Here is a 27,135-nt window from a genome sequence, read left to right on the forward strand (position 1 = left end):
TCCCATTGGCAGTCTCTCCAATTCATCTTTCATAAGCTATTAAAATAATCTTCCTGGGGCAGCTAGGTGGCGCAGTGGACAGCGCACTGGCCCTGAAGTCAGGAGGACCTGAGTTCAAATCCAGCCTCAGACCAAACACATTTACTAGTTGTGTGACCCTGGGCAAGTCACTTAACCCCAATTGCCTTAAAAATAAATAAATAAATAGAATAGAATAAAATAAAATAATCTTCCTAATGCTGTGACCATGCCACTTCCCTGATCAGGCTCGCAGTAGCTCCGTATTGCCTTTACCATCAAATACAAACTTCTTATTAGTATTCAAGGCTCTCCAAGCTCTGGTTCCATTTAATCTCCTATCCTTATTTCACACTGGTCTTCTCTGGGCAGTTTCAGCCAAACTGAACTACTAAATGTTCCCAGTGCTACATACCCCTGCCCGCCCCCATCTTTCCCTATTAACATCTTCCTTTGAAGCCCAGCTGAGGTACCACGTCCTTCATGAGGCATCCCTCATCCTTCCCAACAGCTAAGAGTGACCTTGGCCTCATGGCATTTTTCTTGCTCTCCTCTTTCCCCCATCCTCTTCCTTGAACCATTGAGTATTTATTTACAGGCTGTAGAACTTTTATTGGATCGGGAGCTCAGTGAAGGCCAAAACTATGGGGTTTTTCACATCTGTATTTCAATCTCTCCTAGAACAATCCCCAGCTCTGAGGAGGTACCTAATGAGGGTTTATCGACTTGATTTTAAGAACTATCCCAGTGTGGCTGTATGAACCATCACAACCCACAGAGACCAGGTATCACCTGATGGAACAGCACCTCAAGGACCTTCCCTGGGAAATGGCTAACTAAGCAGCGCCCATCAGAACCTGCCCCACTGGCCAGCCAGGAGAGTCACCTACCACAGAGTACCACCCCGCCCCCAAAACCCACAATTTCCCCCATCCCTTGTCACAGACAGTCAAGAGTCTAGGAGACAGTTACGGAGCTTAAATTCACATTTTAATATTGGATGGTCACACAAGAGAGACCGTATACAATTCATGAGCCTGTTCTCAGGCTCACTCACTCCCTCCCCAGGAGAGAGGCCTGCGGCCCCACATCCGCTAGTCTTTGTAAAAATATCAAGAGAAAGATAAGGAAACAGTGTGCAGAGGTCAACTCTGGGTCTGGCACATCTGGGCCCATCTGGCTACAAAATGGAATGCTTCTCAAATGGAATGGTCAGCTCTTTCGCCGCGGCCTCATCCAGGAACCAACACAGCCGCCCCGTGTGGGGCTGCACAAGCGCAGCAGGAAGTGGATTCTTCTCATCACCTTCCAGGATCCGCTGTTTCTCCATCCCAAGAGAAAGTGCATGAGGTCCAACCCCACCCCCAATTCCCAGACATTTCCCAAGGCCAAGAGAGGGAACATGAGGGCACTTGGGGTCCTTCCCCTTGACCTGGGGCATTCAGACATAGGAGATCCCAAACACTGCCATTCTGAAATCTTCCCACACCAGAGAACTTACCCTGGACAGTGTCTGTTCCCATCCCCTTCTAGGGATACCCCACAGTTAGATGTCCCCCCCCAACTCCCATTCCTCATTACTATCACAGAACACAAAACTGTGACTGTTACCTTCAAAACAGCTGCTTTGCTTTCTCCCGTAGCCACAAACACGACCATTCGTGCCGCATTCAGTACCGGCAGAGTGAGGGTCACCCTCTCAGGGGGTGGCTTTGGGGAATCACTGATGGGGGCCACAATTTTTTCCTTCTCCTAGGGAAAATGAGTCCAAACAGCAAGAAGAAATCATATGGCACCAGAGGAAGCAATCTATGGCCCTCAAACCAAACTCTGAACTTGGAATGCTCTTGGCCCTTCCTCCTAAACCCCAACATGCACAGAGCCTGTAATGAGGCTGATTAGCTTCAACCCCATAAATTGGTGCCTTTGCCACCCTGGAGACCACCACCCAGCCCTAGGCTTAGATCAGCAGTAGCTGGTATAGCCCAGCCCAACCCAACTACCAAAGCTGGCCTACCTGCAGGAGCGGGTGATCAGGGAAAAGGGAACACGTATGCCCATCAGGTCCAATACCCAAAATCAGAAGGTCAAAAACTGGGATCATATCACCTTGAAAGGCCTGAGGGAGAGGAACAAACACAAGAAAGGTCACTCCTGCCTCAGTCAGATGCCCAGCCTGGCCTCTGCCAAGCGAAAGGCCCTTGCTTTTGTGTCTGGAGACTCTGACTATAGGCCTGTGGTGTCCCAGGAGCAGAGTGGAAGGAAAGACAAGAGGCGGAGACACTTCTGAGACTGAACACAAGCTTCTCCTGAATCAGCTTTTCTTTAGAGCACTTTTTGGACCTCTCACATGTGACTTACAACCTTGCAAAATTGGGACTGTGGCATTATTATGATACCTGTTTTATAGAGGAGAAAACTAAGACTCAAAGGAGGCAACATAAATTGTCACAGGGCTAAGACACGGCAAGGGCAAGATTAGAATTCATCTCCACCAGCTTCCTACATCCAACACTCTAGCCCTCACCCCATGACCTTAGCAGAGCCAAGCCATTGACACCTTGGTCCTTTTAGGGCTAGGTCACTGTGCATGTTGGGCTGGGCCTCCTCCTCAGGCAGGGGGCCTTCTCTCTTTCCACGCAGGAAGAGCTGCTGCTGCTGCTGCTGCTGTCACACAGCCAGGCACGCTCAGGACACAGCTATGTTATTAGTCTTTCTCAAAGAACCAGCTCTTAGTTCTATTTATCATTTCTGTGGTCCCCTTTATATCTATTTCTCCTTTAATTGCTAGATCGTCCTCCCTCTGTACTTCTTTCTGGGTTCTAGTTGTTGATTCTCTCTAGTTTTTTTTAAAAACTGCATACTCAGTTCATTAATCTTCTTCTAATTTGTTAATGTATATTTTCATACACTTATTCTTTTTTCTCTGAGGCCTGCTTTAGCTACATTCCCCCAAATGTTGTCTCACTGATACCATTCTCTTTCACATAATTATTAATTATTATTATGATTTGTTCTTTAACTCAATTATCCTTCAGGATGCTACTGTTAGATCTCCATTACAATGGAAGGTCTTTTTCCTGGACACTTTCAAAAATTATTGTTTCGCGTAAAAACCATGAAATTTAGCGGCTCTATGCTTTCGAGTTTCAAATAAGGGGTTTTTCTCTGGAGGTGATATGTGGATTTAATCAAACTGTATTTAATTTTCTCTATTAAAAAGTTCTGAATAGTCTTAGCTTTTTTTCCTGTAGTGTGGGATTCTGGGTTTTTAATTTATCCTGTTCTCCTGGGACAGCTATGATTTTTAAGTTATCTCTGTAATTTAAGTACTCAGTACTTACATCCCTGTCTTTAAGTTTCAATATAAACTCCTGGAGAGCAGGGACTGTTTCCCAGCATCCTGCACAGAGCAAGTATTTAACAGATGTTTGCTCATTAAAGATCAGTTGGTTTGACTTTATGTGTACCTTCAAATGTCTTTTGTTTCCCTTTTACCAAATTTTTTTCCACTTCTGCTTTTTAAAAAATTCCAAACCTATCATATTCCATTTGAGAACCTCTATTGTTTTTAGAGAGATTCACCATCATATTTTCTACGGGGCAATCCCCTACTGCGGAAAAGGGACAAAGTCCAATCTGGATCTGAGTAACACTAAACAAACAAACAAATCAGACCACACAGGTCCCAGGGTTTCTCTGAAGTGCCCAAATCCAAAGGGTTAGAATGGAAGCAGGAAGTCAGTTGCAGGAATGGAGAGCTGTTCTAGGGAAATTAGTACAGGCAGTGCCAGGAAAGCAACTGTTTGTCTGATTCAACTTGTTCCTCCAAAATCCTGAAGCAAAGCTTGTGAGGCTACATGCACGGGTTAGGCCAGGCAGGCTGCAAATACTGAATAAGATCTCTAAGTACTTCAGTCATCTAGTGTTATTTCATGACGGTTGTGAGACAGATTTTTTTCCTTATTATTTTGTGAATTCTACACTAATTATTCCAGATTTGGCTCATTATCTTCTTTCTTTTGGTAATTGTTAGCCAGGATCTTGTTCATTACCTGCCTCACTATTACTGAATTCCAGGCTCCAAGTAGTCACTTCCCCATTTGTACCTGTGTCCCCATGCAGGGCCCCCTAGGGAAAGGAAGCCCAAGAGAAGGAACGAGCAGTGGACAAGGGCCTTCCCTGGGCTCCCCCTGCCCTAAGCTCCAATACTCACTTCTCGAAGTTTCTCTGCATAGTCTGAGGCAGCCTTTTCCACTGGGAGCGCAGGATTAATGGTGATTACTTGGCTCTCTGGGATGGGTAGGTTTGAAAGAAGATGAGCCTATACCAGATAAAGGAAGAAAATTCAGCCTTAACCCACACATCCAGGGCACAACAGCCAACCACTTACGTCCAGGCTTCAACTCCCTGCTTCTCTAAGGTGGGCATAGACTATCCCTCCTCCACTGTGGCTACCCCTAAAGAACCTATTTCCCAGGCCTTGATGTGCCAGAGATTTGGCTGTCCTCATCTTGCCCTAAGATGAAAAACTTACTGTGGCAGGACTTTCCACAGGCTCTATAATCTGGTCATCACTGAATAAATAAACTAAAAGGTATTCATTAAGCTCTTAGTGCCAAGTGCTACAGATGAAGGTAGAAAAAGTGAGACAATCCCTACTCTCAGGGAGCTCATACTCTAACTGGGGAAGACAATGGATAAAATGCAGTTCAGCAGCTCATAGGCTCTTGGCATGCCCCGTAAGTTCTAAAAGAACAAGGAAGGAACAAAGGTAAGGCCAGGTCTAGGGTCCTTAGGATGCATTAGCAGGCTGGATAATATTGTAGGAAAGGAGGTGGGGGAGGGAGGAAAGAATGGCAGATCGAGAGGTATAAAGGCAGGAAGATGGTAAGGCCTGGAGGTCTGTCATCTCATCAAGAGGATTTGAGTTGGTGGGTTCTGGGCTGCCTAGGGTCAGGGGAGGAGGGGAAGGAAAGGCAAGGGGGAAGGGTTATAATCCCCTTCCTCCCAGGAAGAGGCTGGCCTCTTCATGGGACCTGAGAAGCCCGCATATGAGGAAAAGGGCAAAGAAAAGTCAAAAGATTCAACTTATTTCTCAGTTTGGTTTTTTCATGACATCTTTGGCCCTTCCCTGCCCACCCCCACTCTCCAACTCAGTTGTGCTGGCAAGGTCACAGACTTAAAGATTATTCTCTTCTCCTAAAACTCCCTTTCCTCCCATTCCCCATCCTCCCGCCCCTCACAAAACCAAACCAAAACTTGAGGCAAAGGTTTGGTGGGATGCCACGGAGGGAAAACTCTACTAATTCCAGGGCATGTATATTCTGTAGCTGGATACAAAGTGAGAAGGATAATCATAACCAGTAGATTATTTATCTATGTGATAGGAAAAACACCTATCATCCTCACTACCAGTTTCCAGGATGTCTACCAGTATGGATACCACAGGTAGATCACCAGACTTAATCCTCTATGTTCTTGGGCTCCCTGGGCATGTGATGGCAATCAGACCCATTGGTAGGCTACTTTGCTACTAGGGTACACTGAGAGGCAGGCTGGTTGATCTACAAACTCCCCAAGTAGTTACTGATGGCAAGAATTGGGATATTCAGAGGCAGTCAGTCAATAAGCATTTATTAAGCATTTACTATGTACTAAGCAATGGGGACATAAAAAGAGGAAGGATAGTCCCTGCCCTCAAGGAGCTCACAATCTAATGGGAGAGACAAGTAAAGAAATGTGTGCAAGCAAGCTATATACAAGAGAAACAGGAAATAATTAAGAGAGGGCAGACACTAAAACTAAAAGGGGATGGGAAAGGTTTCCTGTAGAAGATGGGATCTTCGCTAGGACTTGAAGGAAGCCAGGAGGCAGAGATAAGGAAGGATATGTCCAGGCATGGGGGACAGCCAGAGAGAACACTCTATACAAGAGAAAGGATGTCTGTGTCACTGGATCAAAGAGTAGGCGGCAGGAAGTAAAGTGTGAGAAGACTAAAAACTGACAGGTAAGGAGTTCGAGGGAGACTTGTATAAAGTGATGCAGAACAGAGAAAAGATATCACAATAAAAGCAGCCAACATCTCTCGATCGCTTTCAGAAAGGGTGCAAAGTGCTTTACAAACAGAATCTCATTTGATCCTCACAAGAATGATCACAGAAATGGAATCAACCCTAAAAGACTACATAGTGAATGCAAGGGGTCCCAGAGGCCAAACGCGTAACACAACCGGCACAGTGGGAAGGCTGCTGGCTCTGGGATTCGAGGGCCTGCTGGTAAGACCTTGGGCCTCAAATTCCTCACTTGTAAAAGGAGGGTGTGGAACTAGATGGTCTCTGAGGTCCCTTCCAGCTCTGGGCCCAGAGCACTGTACACGCTGAGATCCAGTCGACGTGTCAGCTGATTTTGCTTTAACTCTTTTTCTTTGTTATAAAGGATAGGCCTATGGGGAGTAGGGTAGAAATGACTGGGAAGTGATTGTTGACTGAAACAAAAGGCATCCCTCCCTGCTAGGTAAAATCTGAGGAACTCTGGGTGTGGAACACTGAATACAAAGTCAAACTTGGTTGATGCACTGGCTAGTTTGATGGAACTTTTTTTTTTCCCCAGATTTATTCTTTGTTATAAGGAATGACTAGGCTGCAGGAAAGGGATACCAGCAAGGGGGAAAGGAAGGGAAGAACAAGCATTTCTATAGCACCTACTATGCATTATGCACTGTGCTAAGCACTTTACAATTATTTTCTCATTTGATCCTCACAAGAATCTTGGGAGGGAGGTGCTGTAATTATCTCCATTTTACAGTAGAGAAAACTGAGGCAGTTCAGTGACTTGTCCAGGGTCACACAGCTAGTAAGTGTCTGAGGCTGGATTTCATCTCAGGTCTTCCTGACTGTAGGCCCAGTGTTCTATGCACTATACAACCAACAAAAAAATTGATAAAAATAAAATAAGCATCAACAATTGTTAAAATTAGTTTGTATATGCCACTAGTTAGGGTTAAGGCTATTTATTGTTAATTTACAACCCAGTTCCAATTATTCAAATCAGATGATAATATTTAGGCAGGTGGTCAGATACACCCTCTTCAAAAAAGACCTGACAGTAACCAAATGGCGTCTTGACATTCACACAGGTTGTTGGTGGTGGTGGTGGTTCAATTACTACACAGTCTCAAAAGCAATACCCCCTCACAAAGACTCCAGCTCCAATCCAGTGAAGATCACCACCTGTTTTGATTGGTGCATCAGGTAAGGGCCAATAGAACCTGGATGATGTTCGGGCTTCTCAGCTTTGGGAGTCACAATTCCCCATTTGTCTTTTTAACGAGCAGCACCAGAATTCCCCACTGGAAAGATGAACCCCTCTTTTCAATTCTTTTCTAAAAAAAATCCTGCAGTGCTATCTCAGGCTTGGTCAGTGAGCAGATCAATCAACAAGTATTTATTAAGCACATACAATATGCCAGGTGGTAGAATGTGCATTGGTCATATAAAGACAAAAGTGAAAATGTGGTCCCTGTCCACAAAGAGCTTGGGGGAAACCACATGAACACATATCACTTACATACGTGTTAACATTAGTATAAAAATAAATACAAAGTAGTGTGGGGAAGCTAGCACCCGAGGGGTAGGCCTTCGTGTAGAATGCCACCGGCACACAAGTCCTGAAGGAAACCAGGGATTCCAAGAGGCAGAGGTGAGAAGGGAGACTGTTCCAGATCCATACAGGGGACACCAGTGCAAAGAAAGGAGATGGAGTGTCCTGTGTGGCACAGTAAGTAGTCCAGTATGCATGGATTACAGTGTGAAGGGAGAAGTGATATGCACGAAGACTGGAAAGATGGGAGAGAACTACGGAGAAAAGAGATTTAAATGTCATCAGGAGCCTCTATTTGATCCTAGGGGCTGTAGGGCACTGCTGGGTAACATGATCAGACACACGCTTTAGGAAAATCACCTTGGCAGCTTTTGGTGTAGAAGATGGATTGCAATGGGGAGACCTAGTCCTGGCGAGAAGCAGTGAGGGCCCGAACCAGGGTGGCAGTTGTAAGTGCAGAAGAGGAGATATACAGGTGAGATGTACTGTAGGTGGAAATGACAAGATTTGGTAGCTGACTGGGTCTACAAAATGAGTAAAAGTGAGGACTCAAGGTTTCAAATCTGGCTAATTACAAGGATGGTGGTACCCCGACTGTCATAGGAAAGGTAAGAAGAGGGATGGGTTTGGTGCAGAAAGACAAATGAGTTCTATTTTGGACTCACTGAGTTTGGGATTCCTATGTGGAAATATCCAACAGACAGTAAGTCGGTGATGCTCAGGACTAGAGCCCAAGAGAGAGACTAAAGCTGAATGCATAAATCTGGGAGTCGCCTGCATAGAATAGTAACTGAATCCACGAGTGCTGAGGTCACCAAGAGAGAGAGCCACAGTTAGTAGACTTGGAAGATAAAATCAGCAAAGGAGATTGAAAAGGGAACATCTGGACAGGTAGAAGAGCCAAGAAAAGACAAGGTAAAGACAGCCTAGAGGGGAGGATGCATCGAAGAAGGGGGTTCCATGGATAGATTTCAGGGGTTCCATTAATGCAGATGGGAAATAAATCTCATCTTTATCTTCAATAACCTTTTGTTTCCTTTGTAATCCTTCACATTTTATTTTACCTATATAAAAATATGATTCTGAGGAGGGGTTCATGGTCTTTACCAGACTGTTGAAGAAGTGCATGGCACAAAAAAGTTAAGGACTTTTCTGATCTAGGAGGTAGTCAGTAGTGTCAAGGAGTCACAAAGGAATACAAACACAAGAGTAAAGAGAAACAAAGTGCAGCAAGGTGGTGCAGTGGATAGAGAACCAGCCCTAGCATCAGGAGGACCTGAGGTCAAATCTCACTTCAGACACTTATGAGGTATGTGACCTTGGGCAAGTCACTTAACCCTGTTTGCTTCAGTTTCTTCATCTGTAAAATGAGCTGCAGAAAGAAATGGCAAACCACTCCAGTATCTCTCCCAAGAAAACCCCAAATGAGGTCACAAAGAATCAGACACAACTGAAACAACTCAACAATAGTAGTGTCAAATACCCCTTCTCCCTAGATAACCCCAGGTAGGATGGTAGTCTTTCCCATCCAGGCTAATTCACCACAGGCAAGTCAGGCAAACTCTCTGAAAAGTGATCCATTTGGGAAGGGACATTACATATCAGGTCCTGACACGTATTATGTCTAACACGGTTCCTAGTTCATTCTGGAGCCAACAAATCTACTGGTTAAAAACCTCTGCTAAGCAGAGTGTCTAAAGTCTCCTTGAGCTCCCAAAGGAAGTCTTATACATACACAGTCCAATATGGTGCTATTTTCAGTAAGGGAAAGGTCGGCTCAATAGACAATCTGCCCCACAAGACAGGCTATCAGAGAGGCTACCTTCCACCATGTGCGATCCTAAATTGGAGAAGTCTAATTAACACTTGACTAACAAGCTTAGCAGGTGTCCTATTTACCCAGCAAAAGATCTGGGGCCAAGGGCACCAACTGATTACAACATAAATTGAAAGTCTGAAGCCTTCAGAATCATAAACATGACTTCGAGCACAAGTCTGGGTCAATTGCCACCACAGCTCAGTCCCTAAAAGCCCCATGAGACTTCTGCAATATGGTCAGATAAATTTTCCTGTACTCAGCAGCAGACTGTCATTTTGCGAGCCTGACAACAGCATCATATCCTGCCAGAACATGGTCAATGAGTACAAGCTGGGATGTACAGAGTGCTGGTCCCTCAATGAATCGGGATTTCAGTGAACAAACATTAAAAGTAATACCCAAGCATGAAACCAACTGCAGAAATAGATTCAGACCAGAAGATTAGTACTAGTTTGGGTGGCAAGATTAGTACTAGTTAGGGCATACTGGGGAACTGTTTTCATTGAACCTGGCTCCCAAAAGTTTGGGTTTCTTATAATAATAACAAGTGCTCCCCTCCCTGTTGAAGTGTTGGCATGGTCGCAGGACAGCATCCACTCCTGTTCAGCTGTACTGGTAAGATTTCAGGTATGGCTAGTTATATTGAGAATATCACCCTTATAAGGAGAAGAATGATTTTCTTCATTATAACCAGGCACCATAGCTCCTTAGGTCCAGGAAAAAAACTCAGATCCCACATCCCTATTTTAATAAAGCCACCCCCAGATCCCACATCTTGTTCCTTATGACCAGGCAACACTAGAGAGCATAACTCTACCCTTTTTATAACCAGGGCACCTTATGACCAGGAACAACACCTCTGGATCAGACAGAAAAAAAAAATGCCCCAAGTTCCTGCGAAAATTAACCTGCTCAGCTTTGGAACTCTTCCTCTGAGTGGAGTTGCCTTGTTTGGCAAACAAATTCGATTAGTCCACCGTATCTAGATGGCCAGGACCATCTGTGCTCCACACTCCACCCACGCATCTTGCCATCAACCTTCGTGCATGACCTACTCCCCGACTCTAGCTACAGAGTCAGTAATCAAATCAAGTCACCATGCTACCCCACTGCCTGGAAAGGGAGTGTCGAATGACTGTCCCAGTGATTCCGAGCTTAATAACAGTGTGTTGATTGACTGGCTGACGCCCCAGATGCTCACATCCCTGGCTACCACTCCTCAACGTGTGTTGTCTCCCTTGATGACAATGTAAGCTCCTTGAGGGCAGGGGCTCTCTCACCCTGAAATTTGTATCTGCAGCGCTTAGCAAAGTGCTTGACACACAGTAAGCATTTAATAAATGCCTTTTTATTCACTGCCCTAGCTGCACCCTGGATTTCATGGGACCGGGGCCCCTTAGACCCCACGTGGCCATCAGGAAGGCTCCTTGTAACCCAAGCCCCGTTTTTACCACCGGGGCTCCTGACATCCCCACACCCGCGTCCCGGGACGCCACACAGCCCTAAGGCAAGAGCCCCCGGGCCCCGCCCCCTTTGTAATGAGGTCGCCATCCCCCTCGGGCCAGGCCCCTTCCCCGATGCCCTCCCTCCGCCCCGCACCCGGTACAGGCCGAACGTGCTGTCCGCGTGGTCGAAGGGCACGAGGCGCTCGTCGCAGAATCCCAGCGTCCAGTGCGCGGGGGCGGCGGGCCCGGAGGGGGCGGCGGCCGCGGGCAGCTCTTGGGCCAGCAGCTGGACCAGGCTCCCGCCCGAGAGCCCGAGTGTGAAGCGAGCCCCATCCCCGGCGCCCCCGGCCCCGGCCCGGCTCTGCGCCGCCCGCTGCACCACCAGTTGCGCCAGCGACACGCCCAGCTCCTGGGGGCTCGGGAACACCGAAATGAGGCGGGAGCCTGACCCCGGCATCGCGGCGGTGACGGCGGCAGCGGCGGCGGGGGTGCGGGGAGGGAAGCCGACGGCGCGCGGCGTGGGGCGCGGCCTCGGCGCCCGGGCGGAAATGGGGCCAGTCCGGGCGGAAGTGGACGGGCAAACGCTTCCGCATTAGTTGCGGCTCCGCGGGCGGGCGCAGGCATTGACTTCTCCTCTTAGGGAGCAGTTGCGGTGCTCGTTCCTGTGTTGAGCCGGTCCCAGCGTGGCCCGTTGTGGGGCGAGCGGAGCGGTCACATCCTGCAACGCTGACGGGCAACGGCCTGCGCAGGTCATGAGAAGGCGCAGAAATTACCTCCTCTGACCCTCGCTGAACAGAGTCCTCCCCACCCCACCACTCCCCTTCCCTGCCCCCTCCGGGTCGTATGGGTTGTCGCGTCAGATCCTCCGTGTCCTCATCGGTGACCGAGAACCAAGAGTATTCTAATATCACAATACCCGGGCCTGAACTTTTTCATCAGAGCTTGTTCTCAAGTTTATTTTTTTTTTAACTCAAACTAAAAAATAAAATTGCCATGCCTGAAAACACCTGCAAGAAATAGCATGTACTCATCACCAGCCTGAGAAGCTCTTGGATCATCAGTTGGTGGCTACCAGCAAGGCGTTACCGGGGTATCTGCATAGTTACTACCAGAAGGGCCAAGCAAGAGCTTCTGAATGGTAACTGTCAGCAGGACTGGGCTGGGGGCTTCCACTGGAGGTCAGAGATCAAATATGTGAGATTTCCAGTTAACTTGGATTAAGCACACAGATCAGTCCACTCTTGTCCACAGGAGCACTGTCCCCATCACTCACAACACTGAGTAAGGGAATGAAGGCAAGTCCACTCCTGAAGCTTAAACTGGGTTAAAAGTAAGTACTGGAACACAGTGACTTAATGACTGAGGGTTCCTTAAGGCACAACCAATAAAACAGGCAGGAATGGTCCCCTCTGTGCAAAAGAGGCATTGACATTGTAGCCCTCCTGTCTGGGACAGTTTATAGTTAAGGAGCAAAGAAAAGCTGAGAAATAACCCTTGCTGACCAATTCTGGCTGAAGCAGGCCAGACAAGACAGGGCTTTGTGGCAGCTCCCCATACCCTGCCCCACCCCACCCCACCACCCCAGAGACAACCTGTTTGTCAGGAGTCCCCTCCAGCTCTGGGAGAAGAGCCAGGCAGACCACTCAGCACCCTGGGATGGGGTATCAAACCTTCATTTGGGAAACATTCAAGGAACCACTAGACTGAAATGTTCAGAACCTTGTGGGCCTCTTGGTTGCAACCCAACCCTCAGATACTCCAGCAACCCTGAGGATCCTCTGCCTGATCCTCTTCAGCTCCTGCTTGAACCAGAGCCCTGGACCTGAGGGAAGGGTCAGGGAAGGACTCAGGAAGCAATTTTGATAAATGACATTAGGACAATTTATGCCCTCCCCCCCCATTCTTTGGGAAGAAGGACACTGGCTGGGTCCAGGGCAAGTTAGGGGATGTCCTCAGTTCCATCCATCACTGTCAGAGAAGAAGAGGGTAAGGGATGGGGCAGCAAGCTCTGTTAAAGAGAGAAGGCTCCTGTGCAGATGCCAGTGTAGACATTTTCATCCATGGGAATATATCTCCCTTGCTTCAGGTCCAGGAAGAAGAGTCGGTCTGACGTCTGGTGCAAGTCAAATCCTTCCCGCTGAAGCCGTGTTTTTTGGATCTTGAAGGTCCCTGTGGGATAAGTAGGAAACAACTACCCAGCCAGCAAAGGGTGATGTGGAATGAGGCCCCCAAGGCAGGGCAAGGCCCTAGAGCTAGAGAAATCAAAATGGTATGAAATGAAATAAAAGATGAATATACCTGTTGTGTCCACTTGAGGCAGGAGGCGAAGGAAGATGGGCCGAGCGTATGGTGGAAGCACTCTCTGTAGCTCCTGGTACAGGGCATTGGGGTCCAGTGTAGCAAGGGGGTCAGCAATGGCAGCCATTCCAGCCTTGCCTTCCACTCCTACAATGGGGTTATCTGCTGAGAACATTCCCAGGCCCCTAGACTTCTCCAGGCCTTTCAGTTCCCAAGGTTCCCTAAAATCACTTCCCATCCCATCACATTGTCCCAACTCTCACCCAGATCCTGTCCCACCCGGGCTCCTTGCCTGGCACATCCACCCCATAAACTGCCACATCAGTCTGGCCGAGAACACGGCTTAGGACGCCTTCCACCTCAGTTGTAGAGACATTCTCCCCACGCCAGCGAAATGTGTCTCCACTCCGGTCCCGGAAGTACATGTAGCCAAGTTCATCCATCATCAGTACATCTCCTGTTGGGACAGAGATGTTAAGGTGAGCTACTGTGGAATATTGCTGGGGACGTTATGCTCAATCCCTGTCCAAGGCTACCCAGAGTACCATTCTCAGAAGGTATCAAAGAAGTAGGTGGGGCAGTATCTCAGGGGTATGTAAGGAAGCAAGATATTTGAGAGGTAGGGAGAGGTAAACAACTTCTTTAAGATAGGGCTCAGGGAGTACTTGAAAAGTAAATGGGGTTTGAGGGGTACCTCAGTGATAAGATGAGGTTTGGCAGTACCTGAGAGGTAGGCACTGTCTCCCTTCCGGAACACATTATATGCTATCTTCTTGTTGGTTGCACTCTCATTGACATACCCATCAAACCGGCGAAGTGGGTCTTGCTGATTAATCTGCCCAACCAGAAGGCCAGGCTCTCCTAGGGATCAGAAGTAGATATGTCAGTCACAGGATGGATCTGAGATTTCTAGCAAGTGGAGATGATCTAGTTAGTACTTGGGAGCTTAATTGGATGCTAGAGTAGATACTGCCCCCTTCCCCCTCACCAGGCTGGCAGGGAATGCAGAGCCCCTGGGCATCCCTCAGCAACTCCATTGTATCCTCATTCACCTTCACTAAGCGGATTGGGTACACATTGGGCAGGATCCGGCTATTGAAGCCACATGCTCCCACCTAGGCCAGGTGGAAGGGGAGAGAAAATGTAAGGTCTCAAGCTGAGTGAGGAACCATAGGCATTGCCACTCATCTTTCATGCCATAGTTATATTTGATCACCCTGTGGAGTTCAGAAGTTCTCATCTATAGCTCTCTCTGATCCCCCACATCCTCTATGGTCACGCCCAGCAGTGCCACCCCCTCCCCTCCCCACCTCAGCTCTCATCTGCCTCCCCTAGCTCCTACTTGCCCTCCCCACCTTTCCATCTAGGTTAGCAATGCTGCAGTTGCATTCAGTTGCACCATAGAATTCTCCAATCTGCTGGACACCAAAACGGCAGGTGAACTCCTCCCAGATGGCAGGCCTGAGTCCATTGCCCACAGCAAGGCGCACATGGTGCTGGTTCTCTGCAGGCCGCACAGGCTGCTTCAGAAGGTAACGGCAGACTTCACCAATGTACTGAACCACCTGACAGGAGGAAAGAAAGGACATGAGTAAAATTATTGTGGCAGGAGAGAGATATCACTGGGAGATACACATAGCAGAGGGCATGGATGAGGTGGCACTAGAGATATGTCAAGAACAAATGTGTTAGAGGCATTAAATATGGAGGGAGGGGAAGCAAACACTAGGGGAAACAGACATAGTTAGAGAAGAACAGGGTTGGTAGGATCCTTAGAGATCATCGACTAAAGAGGGCCATTAAGCCTCCATTTGACTATTTCTAATGCCTGGGAGTTCGTTATCTAAAATGCATCCTGTTTCTTTGTCTACATTTGAGTTGTTAAGCAGCAGTTCTTCATACTGAGCTGACAGATCACACAAGTAAGTAGCCAAGTCAGGATTGATTTTTGACCTTTGCTCTAACCAGCTGATCTGACTGTACAAAGACAGCCACTTCTGAAATGATGCCCACATTAGGAACCAGTCATCACCCATTTCAAAAGATCATCAATTCATTCTTTCTTTAAGTATTATGATGTTCATCAATCCTGATTATATACAGAACCTTCCAGCTCATCTAAAAAAAATCATGAATCTGAGGTATAAGCCTTCTGAGTATCCTAAAGTCTTTGTCCTATTTCATTTCTCAATCTCAAACTATATATATATATATATATATATATTTTTTTTTTGGCTAGGCAATGGGGTTAAGTGACTTGCCCAGAGTCACACAGCTAGTAAGTGTTATGTATCTGAGACCAGATTTGAACTCAGGTCCTCCTGAATCCAAGGCCGGTGCTCTATCCACTGTACCACCTAGCTGCCCCTAAACTATATTTTCAACAATTTTTTTTTGCCAACCTCTGCTATGTCTACCTTTGCATTGAAGTCATCCATTATATTAAATCAAAGTACATGTATACTTAATTTGGAGAATACTGTCAAGTTCTTCATAAAGTTCTGTATTACTTTATCATCTGCAATAAACGTTGGAGCATAAGTTATAATTATCTTCATGGGGATGTTTTCTTAATTCATTGTAACAACTCCAACCTATCCCATGAAGTTATGTTCCTTGTTGATTTTAGTTGCATGAGGAATCCAGCTATGCCAACTCCTTCATCTCCCTCTCCAAGGAGAACCTGTGAATTTTCCATTTAGCTGCATCTTTATGTCTTCTGGTATAATTTTCTGGCATTTTTTTAATGCTAATGTGCCAGTGATATGGCTGTGAATCATGGAATACCACAGTGTCTGAAGACTTGCAATTAAAACTCATCCAAAGGGCAGCTAAGAGGTATGTGGTGGATGTGAGTAGGCTTCAGCTCACTGAAACTGAGGAACTGGGGAGCAAAGGATGTCATCACAGAAAAACATTACCAAAAAAGAGATGGGCCAGTCAGAGTGAAAGCAAGGGAAAGCTGGTGGCAGCCTGTGTGCTCCATGGATAGCCATGCAATGTCAAGAACTATGGGCAGAGGCCTTCAGCATGTTATATGGATGCCCTGTGGTAGACTTACATGAGATATGCAGGATGGGAAGCTTGTATTTAGTAGGTTAAGAAATTCTTATTGGGGGCAATTAGGAGGTGCAGTGGATAGAGCTCCGGCGTTGGAATCAGGAGGACCTGAGTTCAAATCCAGCCTCCGACATTTGACACTTACTAGCTGTGTGACGTTGGGCAAGTCACTTAACCCCGATTGCCTCACCAAAAAAAAAGCAAAAAAAATTCTTATTGGATTGGACTGGGTTTCGCTCTGCATCACTAGAGGAAGTACTCACAACAAAGAGATCACATATCCATCAAAGTGTCCATCATTTATGTTAATAGGGATATGGCTCAGTTGCTCAAGTAGTATGCCAGCTTGGTCACTGGAATGTAGAACTCCAGTGAAAATATCCAACAAGTAAACTAATGTTTGTAGACAATCCAAGAACTGGGATTCTTAGCATCCTTTGCCCCCTTTCTATCACTGACCGATAAAGCAGAAGGGGGCTATCCAGGACTGAAGGACATTTTGTATTTTTATTTGTTTCATGAGTTGCAATGGCTAAAAAAACTCCTATCTGGTATCCAACCCTCTGATAATGAGCCTCTCTGTATTTGGCTAGCCTGGTCCTTGCATAGCAGATACAAGCTCTTGCTGGGTACTAAACATGAAAGCTGGCTGACAGACTGACTGGTAAAACATACCAGAGCTTGTGCTCTACTGGTATAGCCTTTGAGAACCCAAGAAGACTTTTGTGGAAGAATTTGTCAAAATTCCTCTTAAAATGTGGTGTCCAGAATTGAACATATACTTCAGGCATAGTGTGACCTTTGAAGAATACAATTTCATCTCCCTTGGTATAGAGTGTCTTGGAAGTCTAGTGAAGCATATGGACCTATTCTCAAAATAATATTTTTAAATAGATAAAATACTTACAAAGAAAACTAGTTATATTGAAATATACTTATCAAAATATATTTTTTAAAAGTTCACTGAGCCCAGATTAAGAGCCTCTGGTCTAGAGACTCTATATCTATTAATCTACTCCAAGACTGCAGCTGCTTTTTTGCTAGTCAGACCACATTGTTGGCTCAAAATGTTTGTGATAAACTGAAACTCCCAGTTTTTTAAAAAATCTGAACTGCTGCCAAATCATACCTTCCAAATCCTATACATATGCAGATGTATAGGATTTTTTAATCTAAATTCAGGATTTTACATTTATCTCTGTGAAACTTCTTTATGGATTTGGCCTCACTTTTTCACTTGTTAAGATCACTTTAAATTTTAATTTTCACCTATTAAGTTAGCTATCCCTCCTAGTTTTATGTTTTCTATAAATCTGATAAACATGCTTTCTGTATCTTCATCTAAGTTGTTTCTATAACTATAGAAAAGGAATAGTTTTTGAAATAGATACAAATACAAAATATCAAAAAGGACGTGGCATGTTACTAGATACCTCATTGTTGACAAGGAATGATTAGGCAACTGTCCACTACTGAGATGGTTGTTCAGCCAGCTGTGAATCCACTTGACTATCCTATTATCTAACCTACCTATCATGATTACATCCACAAGAATATGAGATTTTTCATAGTCTTAGTATTGGAAGAGACCCTAGAAATCCTCTAATTTAACCTCCCATCTAATACAGCAATCCCTTCAAATGCTTTAATGAGATAAAGAAACATGATTATCTACCAACCTAACAAACCTACATGCAAATTACATTAATTCAGCATGACATGAGGAGGTGGGAGATACATGTGGTGGTGATATGGTACCAGGGAACTAATCTAACTTGACTTTCCTAGTAAGAAGATGTGGGGATGGAAACAGTATGACATTTGCTTTATCCCACTTCAATTATCTGTGAAGGCAAAGGTCCAGCACTGACACCTCTATTTTATGCTACCAGGGTTAGTGACAAGACAGAAGGAAGGAGAAAACACAAAATGGAGACCTAGAGAATCTCAGAGCTAAAAAGGACCTCAGAGATCCAACCCTTACCAAAAATATGAATCCTGTTTATAACATGCTCTGTGAGGGACCTTTTGATTTCTGCTTGTTAGGAAGTGATTCGTTACAGTCATACTCAACAACATACTTAGGAGAAGGCCATAAGTATGCACATACAATATTTGTAGACTAGCAACTGAAGACAAAGGAACATTTTAACTGTTTGACCTTCAAAAAACAGACTCTCGACCTTCCCACTCCCAGAATGGAGTGTATTACTACTTTTCAGCTAGCTTCTGAGATGGCCTGTGAAAGTGTTTGAAGGACGGGTTAGTCAGGCCTTGCCCTAACTGTCCACTCTAACTGTGCGTGGTCTCCCAGCTTCTATTCCTTCTGAGATAGTAGTGGAGTGGGGTAGAAAGGGTTCTAGATTTGTTATCAGGAAGTCTGGGTTCAAACCTTGGGTCTGCCACTTGCTAGTTAAGTGTACAAATGACTTCAAACCTCTGAACCTCAATTTGTTATCTCTATAAAATGAGGAGGTCATATTGATTAAAGGAAGGGTGACCCAGGAGAGTAGTCACAGAGCCTAGGGGTTGGAAGAGGCCTCAGACGCCATCTAGTGCAACCATCCATACCTGACCAAGAACATGACACATGATCCCCCAACCTTTACCTACCTGAGACCTCTAGTGAGTGAGACGCAGGCCATTCCTCTTTGGGACATCTCTAATTGTTAGGAACTTGTTTCACCTCTGCAGCTTCTGCCTATTTCCCTAAGCAGAACTAACCTAATACCTCTGCCACAGGATAGCTTTTCAAATGTCTGAAGAGAGCTAGCAAGGCTCCATCTAAATCTTCTCTCCCCTGAGCCAAACATCTCCAATTTCATCAGGCAACCTATCCTCATTTGGCACAATCTCATGGCCCTTCACCAACCTGGCTGTCCTATTGCTCACAAATGTCCTTCCTAAAATGTGGCATTGAACTCAGCCTTCTGGCTGTAATCTGATCAGAGCGGAACAGGAAGGGGAAGGGGAAATGAACAAGCATTGATTAAGCACCTACTGTGTACTAGGTACTATGCTAAGAGCTTTACAAATATCATCTTAGGATCACCACCTCCACAGTCCCGTACACTGCCCTTCTTTTAACAAAGTCTACTATGACATTAGCCTTTTTGGTTGCAAGATTATTCCAATGAATTATCACACTGAGTTAATGGTCTGCTAAAATCTCCACTAGCCTGGGGAAACAAAGGAATAGTTGGTGAAGAAGCCAAGAGAGAAGCCAATACCAACACTGGGGACATTTATTGGGAGATCTTGAAGATTTCTCTTAACTCTCTTCACACCTGTTTTAATACTTCTAGGGTCTGTGACTTCCTTCCTGTGAGCACTCCCTCTGCCGCATAGGCTACAACCCCTCCCTCTGTACCTTAGCAGATAATCTTCCACTTTCTGTGGCTAAAACCATTCATAACCTGGTGACCAGTCTTTTGGCTTGGCAGAAACACCAAGTCATCAGGCCTCAATGCCTTTCCAACTTGGTAAGACCTGCCAGAACTTAAAGGCAGCTAGGAGACACAGTGGATAGCGCACTGGACCTGAAGTCAGCAACACTCCTCTTCCTGAGTTCCAGTCTGGCCTCAGACACTTACTAGCTATGTGACCCTAGACAAGTCACTTAACCCTGTTTACCTCAGTTTCCTCATCTGTAAAATGAGCTGGAGAAGGAAATGGAAAACCACTCCAGTATCTTTGCCAAGAAAACCCCAAATGAGGTCATGAAGAGTTGGACAAGACTAAAAATGACTGAAAGAAAAAGCCAGAGTTTATGTTCCATTGGCAAAGCCTTCAGAAACCCAGGACCACTTCCATGCTGTGATGAGACACTGGAGGAGAGCTTTAGTAGAGGGACCTTCCTTATGTTTATTATTTCTACCCACTGTCTGTTTTCCTGTAGGCACTACAAATGAAAACCCTTAAAAATCCTTAAAAGGGTTGCTTGAGGGGAGAGGAAGGGAAAAGCTGAGAAACCTCATTGCCATTCAGGAGAGAAATCCTGGCTGGTCAGCAGTAGCAGGTATGGTAACTGAGAGAGAAGCATGCAGACTAATCTTGAGCCAAATGAAAAAGTCCAACCTAGGACCGCACAGTGTCCCTAGGTGTCAGTGCCAGTAGGTAATCCCAAATGCTTATAAGGAAGCATAGATAAAGCAGGGAAGGGATGAGGTGGTAGTAGCCATGTGGGGAGAAGAGAGAAGGAAGCGACATGGGAGGAAACGGTCAAGTGAGGTGGTGTGGGGGGGGAAACTGACATGGTAGGAAGAGCTGGTTGGGGACAAAAATACAGTGGGGGCACCAGCATCTTTGGGCGGGGGGTGGGGGGGGGAGAGGCCCTGACCGTGCAGTTGTACTTGATGCAGTCATCCCAGAAGCGGCTGGCAGAGAACTTCTTCCTGATGACGACTGTGAGCCCATAGAGAAGGCACTGCCCCACCCCCATGATGTTCCCTGCAGAGAGACTAGGATTAGCCTTAAAAGCCTCATCAGATCCACCCATTCACTCCCTTCCCAAGGTCCATTCTACATCATTAGTTGCTGAACCCCACTGCCTTAAGTACCTGCAGAGTGGTACAGAGGGAGACAACTGTAAATTACATCTGAGGGTTTCATTCTGTAGGCATGGTGTCCAAAGGCTGCAATTCGATAGTATCTGGGTAAGAGAAGAGAAGTGAGGCTGGAGGGGCTACATGGGAAAGAAGACTTCGGCAGGAAGAGGTGTGGAGAAGGGGTGAGACTCGTGCTTGAGACACACGAAGTGGTGGCAGGGCTGAAACCAAGATGGATAAGGTGTGGAAAAAGAGCTGGGGCTGGAGGAGGTAGGGAGAGGGCAGGATTGAGGTTAAGGATTGTGTGGAAGGGGCCAAGTTGAGACTGGGGCAAGGACAGGGGCAAGGAAGTAGAGCTGATAAGTTAGGAGGGTGGCAAGGTTTTAAGGCTGGAAAACACAAGGGGAAAACCACAGTTGAGGAAGCAAGTATCCTCAGACCCTTCCCCAGCTTTCGGTCCTACCTGCTGTTTACTACAATTGCAGCTTTGGGCATCCCGGTAGTGCCAGAAGTGTAGATGTAGAAGAGACGGTCTGGAAGGAAAGGGAAGCATCAGGGGTGGGGGAGCCAAGAGCTCTGTGGGATTTGTTGGTGGAGATAGGGCTATGGGGATGGAAAGGGCAGGGAGAGGGAAAAGGCAAACAGGACTTGACCAAAATTAGAGGTACTGGCAGGAACTATCTCAAGGGGGAACCCCAAAACCCGACTCACCATCCATTCCTTTAGGAGGCACTTGCAAAAGGGGTGCTGTGGACGCCTCACTCAGCATAGGATCAAGAAGGTGAGTATCAGGGGTGACACCTTCTGGTCCAAAGTCCCCAGAGCAGAACTTCACTAGGTTTTTCCCCAACTGTACACTCACTTCTGAAATAGCTGGAACACATGAATGGTATGCCTATTAGCCCCAACCTAAAGACACATGGGTACCTCTGGTCTATAGACATGCCTATTAACCTTAGCCTGAAGTCATGCCTCTTGGCCCCAGGACACCTGAAAGCACTAGTTCATACACATACTCCTCAGTTCACTGATATATCTGTTAACCTCAGTCAACAGACATGTTTCAGCTCCAACCCATAGACATGCTTGTCAGACCCAGCCCACTGACATACCTACAAGTGCGAGCTTACCAACATGATTGTCAGCCTCAGGCTACAGACATACCTGGACATGCATGTAATATTCTTTTCTCCTAAGCACAAGGCCATACCTTTCCTCGCCTAAATAGTCAGGGAACACTTTTCAAAAGCCAGAGTTGATCAGTCCAGTCTAGCTAGCTTTCCTCCCCTAAGACTCTATTGGCCCCCAGATCCCACCAGTCATTTACCATTTTGAGCCATGCTCTCCCTCCTCCTACCTCCAAAAGTCCTCCCCCAGACAAAAAAAAAGTAACCTTTGCCTTGATACTGTGGGGCCTGACCCCCTGTACCACCCCCAGCCTCACCAGCTGCTAGCTCCCCCCCAAAGATCAGGGCCTTGGCCCCTGAAGTGCTGAGGCAGAACGTAAGGGGCTCCAACCGCAGGTTCACATTGAGCAAGGCAGCCTCCACTCCTGCCTTGGCAAGTCCAAGCCACAGTCCCACAAACTCAGGCCGGCCCTCCAGGAACATGGCAACCACATCGCCAGACCCAAAGCCAAGCTGCAGGAACAGGTTGGCCACTGCATTGGAGTACTCATCCAGTTGCTGGAACGTCCACTGTTTTCCGCTGACTGCATCTACTAGGGCCACCTTTTGCGGCTGTCGGTTGGCCACCTCCTGGAAGATGCAGGGAATCGTGTGCCTGGCCTGCTGGTGCCGACGGAGCTCATAGCGGACACTGCATAGTACGGAGAGGCCACTGCAGCACGGAAGAAAAGAGATCAGGCAGAGCCTGTGAAAGCAGCCATAGCAGCAGCCACTCCTATGCTCCACGTAGCCCTGGTGCATTGCTTCACCCAAAAAGAAACAATAATGCTTTTTTGGAGGAGCACGGCAAGGCAGGGTAATAGTCACAGGGTCACTGCACCATACATGTACCATGTGACTTTGGAGCAGCCTCCGCCTCAGTGTCTCCCTCTGGATAATGAAGGGGGCAGTGACCTATCTTGTGGGAGCAATGAGGCAAGTAAAAAGGAAAAGGAACAATAATAACCCAGTAGAATGCAAATTCCTTGAAGGCAGGGATTGTCTCAACTTTGTTACGGTATCCCCACTACTGAACACAGTACTCGTATAGAAGGGACTTAATAAATACATACGGATTGACCCACTGAACAAGTTTTTGGTAAATAGATCAAATTTAAAATGTTTACATCATATTTCATGTTTTGATTAAAATGTTTTAGTATGAAAATACAAAAATGGTTTCAATATAAGATATATAATTAGCTGTGTAGTTAAGTAGTACCTAATTAGCAATTATATTCCTAATTCCATAGGGAGATCTTTTAGCTCAAAGAAAGCTTCATAATATAATTTCTAATTACATACAACTCCACGTAGCATGCTCACATAAATCTCATAGAAGAGTCTTACAAAGAGGCCACCCCAGGCCTTGAGGACTAATCTACTGGGACTTGTCAAGGCTCCCTTATAGTTTACTTAGCATGATTAAAGAAGATGTCTTCTCTTGTAAGAGTCAGAACCCAGTCGGTCCAGAAGATGCAGTTAAACTAAGAGATACTTAGTTCTGGTTCTCCAGAGAAAACAGGCTTACTGGCTATGGTACAGGAAGATGAGAGCTAACAGGTTCATTCACCTCTCCTGATTGTCTGTGAGGATATGTATATTGTGAAGTCCTGAACTCTTTCAAGAAAAGCCATTGTGACTTAAATGGTAGGGGATGAAATAGAACTGACCGAGGAGAAGGAAGGTAGAGATAAATGCAGGAAGGAAGGAGAAGGAATAGGAAAGAGGCATCTTTTTGACCCAAATATTCTAGAACACTTGAGGGACAGATTTCCGAGGACTGAATAATGGTGTGTCAAGTTAAACCAAAGAATGTAAATGCTTGTTAGGTTGGGGATATGTACTATCCTGTTAGACACATCCCCAAATACAGGATTAACCTGTTCCGCAGGGGAATCCATATTATTGAGCTTCAATAAACACAACCACCAAATCATCACGCAGTTTTCTGAGGTAGTTTGAAGACAATCTGCAAAGTTATGTTGGCAAATTCAGATTTTATTTCTTTTTCCTTTTATTTTTCCCCACTTAATATTATTTTATTTTTTCTAATTACATGTAAAGATAGTTCTCAACATTTGCTTTTATAAGATTTTGAGTTAAATTCTTATTTTAAATGGTCATTGTGTACCCTTCTCTTTCTCTCTGAGTCATGAAGAACATACATTCCCACTTCCCTCAATGTTAGTAGAAAACATGAACCAGATCAAGGTTTCCTGCTTAGTGATTGAATTAAGTAATACTGTGACTATGAGGATGAGGGGAAGGGCAAAGGAGAACTAACTACAGGAGGGATTGAAAAGGGAATCTGGGAGATCATGCCAAGGAGGGCCTGAGAAAAATGAGGGCTGGAAAGAAGATGGTAGAAGTGCCCAAAGTCATGTATGGGGTGGAGTAGGGGTGGACCACGGGGAACCAAAAACTGGCTAAATATTTGATGAGGGAGAATCAAGTTTTAAAGGCCCTGAAAAAATAAAGATACTCTGGGCTTGTAACATGAGGACTCAGAGGGCTCAGCTATTTTGGGAGACCTAAGGAATCTCCCCTGCATTGCCTCCCCTCACCCCAGATTCAGCTCTGCCCTGGCACTAGCCCCCCTCTCACTCTGTTCACTCTCTTCTCATCCTTCCCCACTACCCTATCACTACCTTCCCTTCCCAAGCTCTGCCCTGCCATCACCTCTCTTCCTCCCCCTACCAAGCTCTGTCCTGACACCACTCCCCCTCTCTCCAGAGCTCTACCCTGATCCTCTTTCTTCCTTCATTCCAGCCCCAGGCCAAGCATCCCTGAATGGACAGAGGAAGTAGAGGGCCCAGGAGGGTGATAGGTGGAGACACACAGCGGAGTGATTGCTAGTTCATGACAGGACGGGGCGGCGGTAGGTGACTTGCAGGAATAGTCATAACTTATGGAATCAGGGCACCTTGTTCTTCAGGGCAAGATACAGAATCTCTAGCCCAGTACTTCTTTCTCCTGCCTTCTCCATCTTCACTGATCATACCTTTTGTCCCTCTCCTCCCACTCCCCCTTGCAGCTCAAGGGAGTGACCGTAGGGTAGAGCTGCCAATGGGAGCCTGGGGGTGAGTTTTAACCGTGGACGATGCATGTGGCATCAGAGTCAGCTCATGTTAAGCCTGAGAGTCCAGCTTACCCTGCCTTCTTGTCCCCACTTCGGACTGCCCTTTCACCTCACTCCAGAGGGAACAAGACTCTTCAGAACTCAGAGGCCCTCGAACATCACTCCCATCGGAAGGGAACCAGTCTGCTAGCATCAGACTCTCAGGGAGACTGCCTACACTGCTTTGCAGTGGATAAAGGGACCTTTCTCTTGCTTACTGGCGCAGCCCCAGACATGTTTCACCCTCCTCATCTCTTCTTCCAAGGGCAGACTCCATTTTGAAAACGCCGCAGAGTCCCCAGGAAGATATGGGAGACAAAGCAAACCCTGCATACTTCACCCAATGTTATCGACTCCTTGCTGAGTCAGATTAGGCTCCTGTATTGTGTAGGGGGAGACAGAAGTGTGATAGATTCTAACAGAACAAGTTGTATGAACTGTTCCCACTATGCCAAGGCCATGGAACCACGTTTACATCAAAAGCTATCATAACACCATCCCCCCATCACTACCATCAGCTTCCCTCATAGCCCTGCCTCAGCATCCCCATTCCTTCTCACATAGCCCTTTGGCACCCCATATATCCCTCACTTACAAAAGGTCCCTTAGTGCTGTCTTGAAAATAATGCGCAGGAAACGCCAACCGCCGGTGCCCACATAGATACTCAGAGCAGCTGCCAGACCCCAAGACCAGGGCAGTCCCAGGAAGCGGAGGAAGCCCACTGAGGCCAGTGAAGCCGTGCAAAGGCCTGCAGCACGCATTCTAGGAGAGACAAGGGGAAGAATCCTTCTTACCCTAAGACCATATTTACAGGAAGTGGGGGAGGGGAGAGGCAGACAGACAGGGCAGGGAATAGGACTCACTCGATCATAGGACTTAGAAGAGACCAGGGGGGCAGTGGAGTAGAGGAAAAAGAGGGTGGAGTGAAAAAAAAAAGTAAAGGAGAAAATTAAAGAGGTGGGAGAATCATGGGAGGGCAGAGGCAGGAGAAAATGGGGAAAGAAGTGAACAAGAATAACAAAGCAAGGATTGAAGTGACGGAGAGGTCAGAGAGACTGAGGGGTCCTAAAAAGAGAAGTAGTGATGAGGAAGAGGAGTTGGGAAAGAAAAAGGGGATAGGTCAGGGGAAGAGAGGGTAGGGAGAATGTGAAAGAAACAGGGAAGAGGAGAAAGTGAGAGGGAGGGAGGGAAAGAGTAAGGGGAAAGCTGGGGGAGAGAGAGGGAAGAGTAACAGGGCTAGGAGAGGGGGCTGAATCACTTTGGGGGGAAGGGTAAGGAAGGAGGACAGGGAGAGTAAGAGGGAAGAGTTGACGAAGAGTCAAAGTGATAGAGTAAGGAGTAAGTAGGGGTAAGGGGAGAGTGAGAGTTGGGAGGGGAAGCAGAAGGGGAAAGTAAGAGATGGGGGCAAGGGAAGAGAGGATGGGGTTACTAGGAGAGGGAGAACAGGAATGGGGAATACTGAAGGGACAGAAAATGAAGGCGACAGTGGGAGTGGAGAACATGACAAGAAAAAAGGGGATAATGGGGAAATAGTGAAGACAACAATAATGGGAGACAGTAGAAGATAGACGGTGAGGGGGGAGAGAGAGGGAGCCAGTGGAGAGAAGTGAGGAGAGAGTTGTGGCAACAATGAAAGGGGAACAGTGGAGGAGGCAGTAATGGAGGGAGAGGGAGGGATGAGAGTAGTGGGGACAATGTGGGTAGAGACAGTCAATGGAGACGAAAAGTGGGATGATGGGGAAAATGGTGGAAATTCTAATGAGGGAGACAAGTAAGGACCAGGAAGAGGGCAGTGAGAGAAGACAGGGATAATTTAGAGGAGACTGATGTTCACGTATGGGTTGGACTAGAAGGCCTCTGAGATCTGTCTTCATTGATTTAGTGACTGCTAGACTACTGGGGGAGGAGAGAAAGGGGAGGGGGACAAGGAGAGGGTAACAGGGATAATTAAAGGGTTTCTTATATTGGTACATGTTGGAATAGATGGCTTCTCTGGTCTCCCCTAATTGATTTGGTGACTGATTTAGGGACTACTAAGGGAGGACAGTGAGGGGACAG

General features: G+C 46.5%; 2 protein-coding genes across 6 annotated transcripts in view; both read right to left on the reverse strand.

Moving 5' to 3' along the window:
- Positions 1-986: 986 nt before the first annotated feature.
- Positions 987-11,367, reverse strand: PGLS (6-phosphogluconolactonase). Its single transcript, XM_027857787.1, has 5 exons — positions 11,039-11,367; positions 4,235-4,342; positions 2,036-2,137; positions 1,630-1,770; positions 987-1,336 (listed from the first exon to the last, which is right to left on the reverse strand). Exons 1-5 carry the CDS (start codon positions 11,339-11,341, stop codon positions 1,199-1,201), a joined length of 792 nt encoding a protein of 263 aa, XP_027713588.1. The 5' UTR covers positions 11,342-11,367; the 3' UTR covers positions 987-1,198.
- Positions 11,368-11,812: 445 nt separating this feature from the next.
- Positions 11,813-27,135, reverse strand: part of SLC27A1 (solute carrier family 27 member 1) — a 17,762-nt gene continuing 2,439 nt past the window's right edge. For 4 of the 5 annotated variants that reach the window (XM_027857720.1, XM_027857721.1, XM_027857718.1 and 1 more), the window contains exons 2-13: positions 25,672-25,839; positions 22,183-22,628; positions 21,501-21,662; positions 21,253-21,322; positions 20,802-20,893; positions 20,582-20,691; positions 14,538-14,747; positions 14,171-14,297; positions 13,906-14,043; positions 13,475-13,639; positions 13,183-13,329; positions 11,813-13,053 (exon numbers count right to left, since the gene is read on the reverse strand). In XM_027857720.1, coding sequence (XP_027713521.1) covers positions 12,896-13,053; positions 13,183-13,329; positions 13,475-13,639; positions 13,906-14,043; positions 14,171-14,297; positions 14,538-14,747; positions 20,582-20,691; positions 20,802-20,893; positions 21,253-21,322; positions 21,501-21,662; positions 22,183-22,628; positions 25,672-25,838 — 1,992 coding nt within the window. In that variant the 5' untranslated portion in view covers position 25,839 and the 3' untranslated portion in view covers positions 11,813-12,895. The remainder of the gene's footprint in view (positions 13,054-13,182; positions 13,330-13,474; positions 13,640-13,905; positions 14,044-14,170; positions 14,298-14,537; positions 14,748-20,581; positions 20,692-20,801; positions 20,894-21,252; positions 21,323-21,500; positions 21,663-22,182; positions 22,629-25,671; positions 25,840-27,135) is intronic. The other variant, XM_027857719.1, reaches the window with a different exon arrangement.

Source organism: Vombatus ursinus, unplaced genomic scaffold (genome assembly GCF_900497805.2).
Source record: "Vombatus ursinus unplaced genomic scaffold, bare-nosed wombat genome assembly UNPS02012319.1, whole genome shotgun sequence".
Classification (NCBI taxonomy): Eukaryota; Metazoa; Chordata; class Mammalia; order Diprotodontia; family Vombatidae; genus Vombatus; species Vombatus ursinus.